The sequence below is a fragment of the Salarias fasciatus genome, chromosome 2 (assembly GCF_902148845.1).
Source record: "Salarias fasciatus chromosome 2, fSalaFa1.1, whole genome shotgun sequence".
Lineage (NCBI taxonomy): Eukaryota > Metazoa > Chordata > Actinopteri > Blenniiformes > Blenniidae > Salarias > Salarias fasciatus.
This window is the reverse complement of record NC_043746.1, coordinates 18,256,728-18,268,942: the sequence shown is the minus strand read 5'-3', so window position 1 is coordinate 18,268,942 and position 12,215 is coordinate 18,256,728. Positions and strand designations below refer to the sequence as shown.

At 45.2% G+C, this 12,215-nt stretch overlaps 1 protein-coding gene across 1 annotated transcript; it reads right to left on the bottom strand.

Moving 5' to 3' along the window:
* Nucleotides 1-606: 606 nt before the first annotated feature.
* xkrx (XK related X-linked) lies at nt 607-10,453 on the bottom strand. The gene is made up of 3 exons (XM_030105814.1): nt 9,624-10,453; nt 2,748-3,007; nt 607-2,263 (listed from the first exon to the last, which is right to left on the bottom strand). Exons 1-3 carry the CDS (start codon nt 9,956-9,958, stop codon nt 1,398-1,400), a joined length of 1,461 nt encoding a protein of 486 aa, XP_029961674.1. The 5' UTR covers nt 9,959-10,453; the 3' UTR covers nt 607-1,397.
* Between the last annotated feature and the right edge of the window lie 1,762 nt (nt 10,454-12,215).

Sequence of the window (12,215 nt, the reverse complement as noted above, 5' to 3'; positions counted from 1 at the left end):
TTAAATGTTACTTTCGGTTGATTAACATTGTAATTACTTGAGAGCACACAACTCCCAGGAGCTCATGAGGACTGGTGCTCCACAGTAAGCCTTTGGCACCTGACATATTGGAAGTGTTTATGAATAAATCTGCAAATAGGGAGTGGTAGCAGGACCAGATTAAATCCATATTTTTCATTCCAGGTTTGAAATGAAAAGTGACTAAACTATTTAGATTAACTGAACAACAAGAACACAACAAAACACAACTACCAATAACAATATTAACAGCAGGACATTGAAATAAACCACAAATACAATGTTAAATCTTGAATATCTCATCCCAAACTCCCAGGATGCATTGCGGCACTACCATCATCGTGACCACCACTACAAAACCTCTATTCAAACATATTAATTTTGGGTTGAAGAGTGCTACAGAGAGCCCAATGAATTACTATTAGGTCACATTCGTTAAACACATCTAGGCTTTGTTAGATATAATATGGTTTAATTAGGAAAACAAAATGTTAATGTGTCAATTCTAAGAGGGGCTTGAATCAGTTTTTTGGGTGTGGAAGGAAACTGAAGACATACCTCTTATTTATACAAAATGAAAGGACAGTATTCCCACAATATTTTATTTAAGGTTCAAGTACATTAATAGTAGTCAAGGCACAATATCAACAGACAAGGCAAAGTATTTTTAAAAAAGCACTTCAATTCAGTGTCAGTCTTTTAATGCAGCATCGAACGAAAGCTTTAATGACCTCTGTGTCAGGAGGACACAATCATATCCACTGAGGCCTTTCTAACATCGACTTTTGACTTGTACTGAATTTTTTTCCCCTTCCCAACAAGAAAATCTGTTGTTTTCATTTTTTTTTCTTCTTTTGGAGAATTAGGCAACTGGCAGAGCAGACACTGAACAACAAAAGGCATTCATCACAGCAGTCGGGTATGAGGAAGATAAACGGATCTCCCTCTTACCTTTTCCTGCCCACTTACTGTGTGTGTTTAGTGCAGAAACAAAGGTGTGCAAAGGGGCTTCTATGGTATGAAAGCCCAGAAGGACGTGTGCACGGGGGACGTGCTGGTTTAGTGTTTTTGGGCACTTCGAGCCCACTTGGCACATTTCCCTCACACCTGGTTCAGTCCCGTCCGCTGTCAGCAGTGGGCTTTGTGCGTCGCTGCCGCATACCTGGACGATCTACATTCTTTGGTTCACCGGGGCTTTCGCGACGCTCCGAGTCTGCAAGACCATCCTCAAATCCTAAATGGGCGACGATTTAAGCTTCATGCACTTCGGAGAGAAAAAGGCACATGACTTCTCTCCAACTCAGCGCACCTGCATCCTCCCTCACTATTCCCAGGATGCATTTCTAGATTTGAGTTTGTAAATTAAACCGTGACCCTCCTCAGGCTGCCTCCATGATGTCCTCCACGATCGGCGTCTCTCGCTCTCCCAGCTCTCTGGTGAGGTCAGGAGGTTGTGAGTTTTGGGGGTCGAGCAGCTCCAGCGGCTCCTCCGGCGCCAGCACCATGGTGCCCGCCGTGGAGTAGGAGGCCGGCTTGGCCGCCCTCTGGCCCGCCGCGCGGCGGCGCCCCCCGTGGCAGCACACGCAGTGCAGGCAGTCGTGGACGTTGTACTTGAAGAGGCGCCTGCAGGGGTGGCAGAACTGGTAGAAGAGCAGCATGAAGAGCACGGCCAGGCTGTAGCAGATCAGCAGCTGGACCACCAGCAGCGGCGCGCACACATACTCATAGAAGTCCGACTTGAAGAAGTACCAGAGGGTGATGAGGAGGAAGTTCTCCACGAAGCGGGCGGAGTAGTACATGGCCAGGCGGTCCCAGCGCTGCTTCTTCTCGATGAGCTCCCCGTGGGTGAGGTCCAGCTGCACCGCCGACCAGCAGAAGACGTTGATGCAGGCGTAGAGCAGCGTGAACATGCACAGCACCACCGTGGTGCCCAGCTTGGAGAAGTTCTTCTCCACGTTCTCGGTCAGCGAGCCCTTCTTGGCCCAGAACTCGCCCCAGGGCAGGAAGAAGAAGAAGAGCAGGTTGGACATGCCGACCAGGATCACCCAGTGGGTGAGCGCCGTGCTGAAGAGGACCAGCGCCGTGACCCGGGTGGCGATCTCCAGACCTCGCCACACGATCATGCACAGGTAGGCCGCCGGCCGCAGCCGCACCTTGTAGTCGTCGTATCGGATCTGGATGGCCAGGACGCTGCACACGAGGGCGCCGTACGTGATGGAAATGAGGGTGATGATCATCAGGGCCACTGTGAACACACACACACACAAATAAATATAGCACAGCAGAGCTATTTGTGAAGCTGATATGTTGAAAATCACAACAAAAATCCGTCGTATTTCCATGTGAAACCTGCACATGATTATAAAGTCTGACATTTTAACAAGAATATGAAAACACAGCAGCAGAATTTCACATTCGACCTGAGCAGCCTTATCTCAGCAGAAGGTATGTTTTTCTTGGAGATGATCAGATTTAGATAATACTTATCGGTTTCATTCAAGCGGCCCACACTTCCAGCCATTGTTCTATTGTCAGTGTCTGTCGTAGTTTTCCTGGTGTTTGAGTTTGTAGTGAAACTGCTCCTCTGTTTTATGTAAAAGTTCTGAAAACTTTACGACCAGTTTATTGAATTTGCTTTATTCAAACTGACAATCTGAGCTGTTAATCAACAGATGATCGTCTTTCTGAAGCCGCAGTGGCTTTTTGAGGATGCCGCTGGTGACCCTTACATCTGATGGGGAGGATGTACTTCTCCTGGATGGTGGCGTACAGCTGCAGGGTCAGCTGCGGCGTGGAGCCCAGAAAAGCTTGGATGACCGCCGTGCGTTTGAAGGCGTTCCGGTGCGTGGCCAGGATGCGCTCCGTCTGGCCGATTTCCCACTCCATGGGCGTGCCCTGGCCCTTCTTCAAGTTGATCTTTCTGGAGATGGTGACGTAAGGCTCCTCCTTCTTACCAGCCTTGAAATAGACCACGAGGGCCTCGAAACACCTGAAGAGACAGGAGAGGCAGAGTTATCTTCACACCAATAGAGGGCAGTGTGACGCTACATTTATATAGAGACAGCCACACGAAAACTGTTCTCACCAATACAGGGTAAACTAATAAAAGCAAATAAAGGGTCTTAGGGGTCTCCAGGCAACAAAAATGTAGTTTTGAGTTTAGGAGCCTAAAATGGGACGTGAGTTTGACCCTGATCGCACGCTAATCCAAGAAATGTCATGTGAAGTTACAGATCTTTAGTTTGTGAATCACAGCTGAACAAACAGAGGCAGAGTGAAGCGGCTCCAGCAGAGGGCAGTCAGAGGAAAGAGAGGAAACACAGCTCCTTTCAGGACTGGATGGATCAGCTGGAAATCTCAGGGTGTGGTTCCCTTCATGTTTGCAAGGTAAATGCTCTCTGGTGTTCAGTCACAGGGAAACACACACACACACACACACACTATTCATGAAGATGGAAACTGGGTTTACATTCAAAGGGGCTCCTGTGCTACAAAATAAAGGTCACAAGTATAACGAATGACGACAAGCTGAAACAGTGGAGCCACGTCCCGCAAGATTCAAGTTGGTTTTCACAAAATATCACCAGAATTCAATTAAAATGACCCGAAACACAAAGTGCAGAGCATCTGTATTCAGCAGGCAGCCCCCCCTCGTGCCCTCTGAGGGTCCCAGCACTGCACTAAATCTCACATCACTGTGCTGGAATGTGTTTTCAGGCCGTGCAGCTTCAGCTGCAGCCGGTAGGAAAACCCTAGTCTTTACTTACAGCGCAGCAGCGAGCCAAGCCTCCGCACTGCTTCCTGAACTGTGTCTGAACCACATGTTGGAGGCTGACGGCAGGAAATCTCATCAATCACAAACGCCCTCCTCTCTCGTACGGCCATCAGCAGATGAAGGTCATTTGGGTTCCGTTTGCACCCAAACGAATCTGCACCGTTTTAATGGAGAAGACACAAACACCTGATTTACTGATGTTCCTTTGCCTGGAAGTCAGGACACTGTATATATGATGACACTGATCTGGAGCCAGCGTGCACTTAAGAATCTTTAAAATGACTGAGAGGCAGACTGAATTTCACTTAGAGAGGAAAAAACAGCTAGACAGATGAATGCATTAGCCGGGAGAATCAATAATCCGACTTCCAAGGCGGCTTCTCGCGGATTTATCAAAGGAAACCCGGGCGGCTGCTCCGTATTTGCAGTCTAAACATGCAATCTGCTCCCCGCGTGCAGGAACACAGCAACATGGTGTGACAAATAACACAAAAGAAGAGGAACGGCCGACAAAGGGGAAGTTGAGAGACTTGGGGGGGGAAATGATATTCCTCACTGAGTATTCAGGAGATTTTCACAACAGCGCTTTAGCAACATTATCTTGTTTGTGGCGGCTCGACGTTACCCCGCCCCCGGCTCCGTGTGAGGCCCAACAGGCTGTGGCAACACAAACAGACACACACCACAAGAAGCCTGCATGTCAAGACTAGCCTGAACACATGGGGTGATTATGTAGTTTTGGTCGCTGCTTCGGAAGCAGGATCAAGGAGACGTGTTGAGACAGTGTCCACTCTGCTGACGACACCCTGGAAATTTTTCAGATTCTCTATATTTACTCTGGAGCTGATATCAGAAGATGATATCAGACTCTAACGACTAAAACAACACCGCTGGAACAAGCAAACGTGAGGCAGGCTGAGAACATTCATTAGAAACGTCTCTTCAGTCTTTCTTTTACTTCAGCACTCTGTAATTTATCTGATCTTTTAATAACATGTCTGTGAATTTACCTCATCCTGCTTTCTTATTTAAATGTTTTACTTCCATAAAACTAAACTGGGAGACCAAAACAACTGGATAGAATACACAAATAACAAACCTTTGAATTGGTGAATGATATAACATGACTTTTCAGGCATGTACTGATCCCCTTCTGGATTTTAGTGTGTTTTGCATGCATGCATGTGATGTGTGCATATGCATATACTGCATGTATGTGCAGGTGTGAATGCTTGTGAATATAATTCCCTTAATGTTTTAATGATAATCTATGGAGCACTTTGAGTCAAACCTTATTGAACGAATAAGTAAAAAAGTCTCAGTTTTGAGACAGTTTGTTTGCATTGACCACGGTCACTACGACCCCTGATTCTGAGAATTAAAAAAAAAAGAAAGAAAATATCTAAACTGGTAGAAAAAAAAATCAAAGATTTTGAATTTAATGTGACTTCTTCCTGTTAATCATTAACTTTAATTTAGAGAAGAGGTCTCCTTTGTGTGATCAAAACATAGCAGGCCTGCTCCATGAAAATATGCAACTGCAGCTTTCCAAACATGAGCTGAAATTCCTCTGATAACAGATTCATGAGATCAGCAATTACAGCCTCCCCAGGTCACACAGGAAACCTCCCATCTGAGCACAGCGGGCTGGAAATGAAGGAGGAACGGCGCAGAAGCGGATGAACTGCAGCGGATTAACAGTCCTGTTGCCGTTTCCTGTCCCGGCCTCTCCGCCTCATTACATTGGAGCGTCGGGGATGTAAAAGCTGCAGTGTTGCAGATGATAACTGCATTAGAGATGCGGCAGGCACCGCTGCACACGCTGAAAGCTGTTTCACATCACTGGCCCCGGCGAGGCCTTCTCGGGCGGAGACGAGACGAGTGCAGGGTGGAAACCGTGAAACGCAGCTGCTTCTGGTTTCTCACATATTTCAGATAGTTTGTCTTTCCTTTGATGTGTCTAATATATATTTTCACTGTCTCCACAGAAACTATCAGAGGCCGGTATTTTCAGACAGAGATGTGAAAATGCGAACCATGATTTGATAGAACATTTTGAACTCAATAGCGTCTAAAGCGTCGTCTGCGTCTCTACATTGTAAACCATTTCTGCGATGCATGTCAGGACAGTTTCCTTCCTGCTTCAGTTTAGTTTTCCTGTTTTGTTTCCATTTCAGCTCATTTCCTGATCATTTACACTGTGTTTACAGAGAGTGTTCCTCAGCGTACCATGCACCAACCTTCTGTCTCGCTGGGCTGCAACAACACGCCAATTAGACGCAATTTCCACTTGAAATTTCACAACGTGTTACGTTGCATATGTTGTGTGAATGCTGCAAGAATGCAGCATGAACTTCATGAAGATGTGGGTCAAAATCCATCTGGAGTTGCCATGCATGTCCCACAACACTCAACGTTTTCCAGATAAAACGAGGAATTGTGGCGTCTGGAACTGTCGTTTAATATCTGGACGTTTTCAACTCCACAAACGCACAACGTCTCTCTCCAGCCCAACCAATCATTGAGTCAGATTTCAAGGATCATTTTACGTTCAAAGTCCCTGATCCTCAAACAATGTCATCCCTGAGAAGTGAGCTTTGCGTTCTGAGGTTCCCCGGTTCGATTCCTACTGCTGACAGGTTATTACTGCAGTTCCGTGAGCCAGACGATGTGCTGCAGCAGCAATCTGCTCATAGATAATAAAAGTTATCTATGAGTAAGAGGGGATCTTTGCCAAAAAGTAATTTCCTTAAGCGGATCAATAAAATGTTCTTTCTTTCATGTTATTGGAAATCAGACTTCACCCTCTGAAACTGTAACTGTACTGGCCTGAAGATGTGTTTTTGTGAAATCACTTAAACATGCACATTTTTCAAATATTCTCAAAAAACACATGTGCTGCTGAGGACGGCTGTATGAAGATCAGCTGATGGAGCGAACAGTCGGAGAGGCAGCGTGAATCTGTGGAAGCTATTCCTGCTCAGCGCGTCCATGTGATTCCTGACGAGATCATTTTACTCCTGAACACTGCGAGTCAAAGGAACTGCTGGAGGACATTTTCAGTGTCACTCTTGCAGGAATAACCTGACTGCTCCGTCTTTCCACTTCTCCAGTTACAAAGTTTTGTCGCTGGGCCTTTTGTGTCTGTGGGACAGACTTTGCAAAAGCTACATAGCAGTCCCAAAGAAATAAACAATTAAATAAATCTACCACCGCTGACGCAGAGTCTGCAAGTTTCATGTGGCAAAAAAAAAAGAAGTGCTACATTTTTCATCGAGGTATTTTAAGCTCGAGGCCACATCACCATCATGCAAACTAATATCCTGCTTTTTGCTGCCAACTCCTTCAGCTCCCACAGCTGCAGGTGGTCCAGCCGACTCATCCATGCGGTTTTTATCTCTCACGTGTTAACAAATGTTTTCAGAGCCGCGGTCGGGCCAGACGCTCTGACCTTGGGCCAGTTATTGTGGGAACTGTAAATCTGCAGGGCGGCCCAGTGTGCAGGTAAATACTCCCCTAATGTGCACAGCCCTCATGGATCAAATGGTAATGTCGGACTCAGATTCTTAGGACGCAATAATGGAGCCTGAAGATATGATCATTATCTGCCCTTTGAATGGCATTACAGACATGACAGAGGGCTGGCTGGATAGATGTATACAAATATCTGTAGATGCATAAATATAGATAGAAAAATAGATGTATATCTGCACAGACAGGCAGCCGACGCGTCCTTTCCTCCTGCCAAGCCTTTTTGTTTCTGTTGCACCTGACCTGCAGCAAAAGACAAAGTTGTATTTGTTTCCTTGTTAAAGCACACACCCTTTAAATTAACTCTCACGAAGCTGTGAATTCACCGTATCGGGTCAGCCGGTGTTGACAAATCAAAGTTCAGAGAGGCAGAAGCTGGGTGGGAAGAACAGATCTGAATGCCACGCAAGTCTCCACCTACATCTTCGAGCAGAGATACCAGTTTGGCAGACCGTGACTCATATACGATCAACCGACGCCGAGTTACACGCTGACAGTGCTCAAATAAAACTCCTCCCATAAAGTGAAGTAAACTCTTCAAAGCCTACAAAACTCAGCGTATGAGGACAGCTTATCTCTTGAAATCACTCACTTCTACTAACTACGCACCTTCCCAGACCGAGCCTGGGCTGACCCCGCTGAAAGCCATTTCACCCTGAGAAGAGGTCATACATGTGACGGATGTGTCACCGAGGCAGACGCCAGCTCTGCAGGAGTCATTTGACTGAGTGGTTTCAGGAGTTCAACCACATTCACTCTGGTTTTTCAGTAGAAGATGAGACGGCTGAAACAGTCAGCAGGTTTTCGTGTCGTGTGGGAGGTTGTCATGTTCAGTCAGGCTGCTCGCCACACTGAACACACTTCCCATTTGGCGTGTGATTCATTTACATTTTTATTCAGTGCATCTCCGTGCAGATGGCCTCCGACTGCAGCTAATTTTATCTGCAGTCTACTTTATGATTTGATTAATTAAAAACAGGGGCACAGGTTGATTTGATAAAAAGGTTTACAACCCATTGTGAACTTTTACAAGAGCACTGAATCTGTGAAGCTGAATTGGCAGGATGGAGGAACAAATCCTGACAAAGTTCAACTTCATGACCTTCATAAAATTGCAAAAATTCATCACATTAACTGAGACCAGCCAAGTGACAATAAATAAATAAATAAATAAATAAGTGATTTGCCTCTATTCTGATGAGCCGCTGCAGCACCACTGTCTGTGAGCAAAGATCACTGCAGGGCTTTAATGCACTCTCCAGAGAGTCTCAATTTAGGTCCCATTAGCTCTCCTGCTCTGGTGATGGGAAACGGCTGCTGTCTGTCCAGTTAGCAACACAGCACTGTGAACAAGCCTAAAACATGCAATTTCTGTATCGGGATGATTTCACCAAATAACTGTCTGGTCCTGAAGAAGAAGAATCGTAAACTCATTGCCTGTTTACTGTGTTTATAAGACAATTATAGACATCTCTGAAAATACCTAAATAAAGTTAGTTGTGAATATGATTGTTACTAAATTGACCAATTTATATTCAGACCACTGTCGCTCAAACACACTTGACTAATGAGTACTGATTCCAACAACACTCTTCCTCCACTAGAACCATCAATCTAAAGATAAAAAGGTTTTCAAGCTTTTGTCATTGTCTGTGATTGAGCTGAATAATCTCCTAATCATCTGTAGGCCTGGACAAAGTGGCCAAAAATCAAAGACCAAGGTACTTTTGAGGAAATCAGGTTATTATTACAAATGGTACAACATTATATGCAAACATAAGTGTTGCTGCTTTCATCTTCAGTAATAAAAATGCAAATAGTAAGTGAGTGAAACAGTCAGAATAGAAAATGGCATCACTCTGCAGAATAGCAGCCTTCAAACACAGCAAACAACACTTATGCCACATCATATTCACATTTAAAGACCACTTAGTCTGAAATCAGTGTGAGATCTTATATTTACAAGCTCTTCCCCATTTACATCCAATAATGATAATGGACTGCAGAGCTTTTGTGCTGTCAGCTACTATATCTGACAAATACAGCATGAAAGGAAGCTCAAGCTTTAAGTGCATTAAGAGAGACAAATTACAGCAAATGATGACATGAGGGAAAGGCTTCTGGGACTTATTTATCCATGTCAATTATTCATTGTTTTGTGATTTTGATGAATAAATCCACTCATTTCTGCAATAAAATACATTTGGAATATACATGTACATGTCATGGCAGCAGTGCTGCAGAGTGTGACAGTAAGTCTGGGGGTAAGTTTCTGCGTGTTTGCCCCCCAGTGACCCACCTGATGACCGGACCGAGCAGCAGCAGGTGCAGGAAGAGGACCAGAGGCCGGTCCCGACCCAGGTCCCGGTGGATGAACGTCAGGGTCAGCTGGATGAGCAGGGCGGGCACCAGCATGAAGGTGATGCTGAAGCCCATCCAGATGTTGTCGTCGGTCTTGCGGTACATGCTGCAGAGCACCGCGGCCGTGATGAACTCCGCGCAGTACAGCACGGTGGCCAGCAGGACGCTGAGCGGGGGGCGCACCCGGCTGTGATTGACCACCAGCAGGACCCCGTTCTCCGCCAGCGTGGAGCTCCTCTCCACGTCCGAGATCTCCCGGTCCTGCTCCTCCATGGCCGCTCCCGCACCTGATCCACACGGGCAGGGTTTAATCTGAAGTCGACACTTTTGGCTGAACGCTCCTTCCTCCGACGCGCCGTCGCTCCCAACTTTCCACCAAGCCGATCATCGCGTCTTTCTCCTCATTTGTGTCCCGGCCGTCGACAGCTTCCCCCTGCACGCCACCGTCCGTCCACCCCCGTCCTCCTCCCCCTCCTCCCCTGAGAGGCTCGTCTGATTTCCCGGTGGGTGTAATCCGGGGGAAGCCACCCCGGAGTTGGCACCGATCTGCGCGCTGACGCCGCCTTCAGGGTGCAGGATCGGAAAAGTTGAGCTCCGTCACTGAATCGGAGCAACAGAAACTCCGGCAGGAAGACTCTGGTCCCGGACCCGGGGCTGATCTGAGCTGCTCCGGGGTGGAAACGCAGAAACTTAGCGGGGGGCTCTGGCCCGGAGGGTTGGGTGTCTCCTTCTGCGCGTATGCTGCGCCTCCGCTGTCAGCGTGCGCTGCTTTTTTTTTTTTTTTTTTTAAGAAACAGCTGCGTCGAGTCACACATAAACACTGAGCCGCACAGGAAATAGAGGAAACACTTCAAAATAAGCACAGCGAGACAAAGCGAGAGCCTGAGTTTAAAAGATCATTAACCCAACAGAAATATTCTCTTAAAGATGAACATTTAAATTGCACCAAAGCGAGTAATCCAATAATCGGACTTTATGTGAGGACTACAGACAGGTTTGTGCGGACTCACGACACATTTTTCATGTGTTTCATTTTTCATTTTACTGTGAATTAAATGGAATTACTGCAATGTAGGAAACACTGGATGATTTAAAATAAGAAACTTCATATTAGAAATAAATGAGGTAACAGGTGCTGGCTGAAAATACAAAGGAACATTTTTTATTCCCAGTGTAGCTTCCACTACACATTTAATTTTAATTTTTCTTTTTTTTTTGGTTCTGTAAAGAGCAAAAATATGTATTTTAACGCCACAGTTCACAACATATACATTCAGTGACTTCCGTGTGTGTTCTTGTTCTCGGACTGTAATCACATTCTAACACAAAAAAATGAACTCCTTCACCAAGATTTAAACAATAAATCATGTCTACAAAAAATTGTCAAAAATGACCAAATCAATCATGTATCTATTCTAAGTTATTCATTTATTTGTCAATGAACAGCGCAAGTTCCTGTTTCTTCATCCCCGCTTCTCAGCGGCTGGTGGTAACTAGGCAACCAGTGCTAGCTATTAGCCGTCTTTAGCACATCACATCAATCGATCAATAAACATTCATAATTAATATTACAAAACATGCGACCGAAATCATGAACTCAAACATGACATGTTCATCCATCAATTAAACTGTTCTATTCTCCCCTCTTACCTGTAAAGAGCAAAAATATGTTCTCGTTCTCGTTCTCGGAATGTAATCACGCGAGACTATCCCTAGCCCCGAACACACCGTGTAGCGAACGAGCCCTCTACTGGCCAGAGGAAGACACTGCTTGATCGAACAAAATTTCTCAGTCTACTAATGGCTCTAAACGCCACACCAGCATGATTTTCTAAGTGAATTAAAGCCCATGAATTGCACATGTAAGCAAGGGATTATTTATCATCTTTTAGGTAAATTTATACACTGAGGTTTTAAGAAGGTTTCAATACTTTTAAGAGTTACATATTACACAGGGATCTAGTTAAGATGACCAGAAACAGTAACACAATATCATCATTTCTTGACTTTAGTTATTTGACTTCATAAATGCAACACAAACGTTGGTATAGCGGACATAGAATTCAGTATTTTTGAATGTCTGTAAGGTGTGTTATCTTAGTGTTGATGGTTGAACTAAATTTTTGTGTCCAATTTTTATTTAATGGGAATTGGTGGCAACAATGATTGGGGCCAAAAAAATAGAGTTCTTTGGAAAAAGAAAACTCTCTGCTGTACAGATATTTCACAGAAAGGCCACAAACTGGACTGCACCTATTGATATTGTGTCTGAGGTGAGAGAGCAACCAGTTCACATCCACGCTACTTTTAATCTATTGAGGATACAGAGACCATAAGTTACTGTAGCATCAGTCTAAGTTGGCAAAGCAAGCAAAGTCTGTCATCTCAAACAAGGAGAAGAGACGTCAAACTCCAGAGTTTCCAGTGGTCCCCATGAAGTTTGGATGAGCGGAACTATCGTGACTGTATTATTAAGTCTCACGGCAGAGCCAAGACAGTTTAATAATGCTGTTTACATAGCCTGGACTGC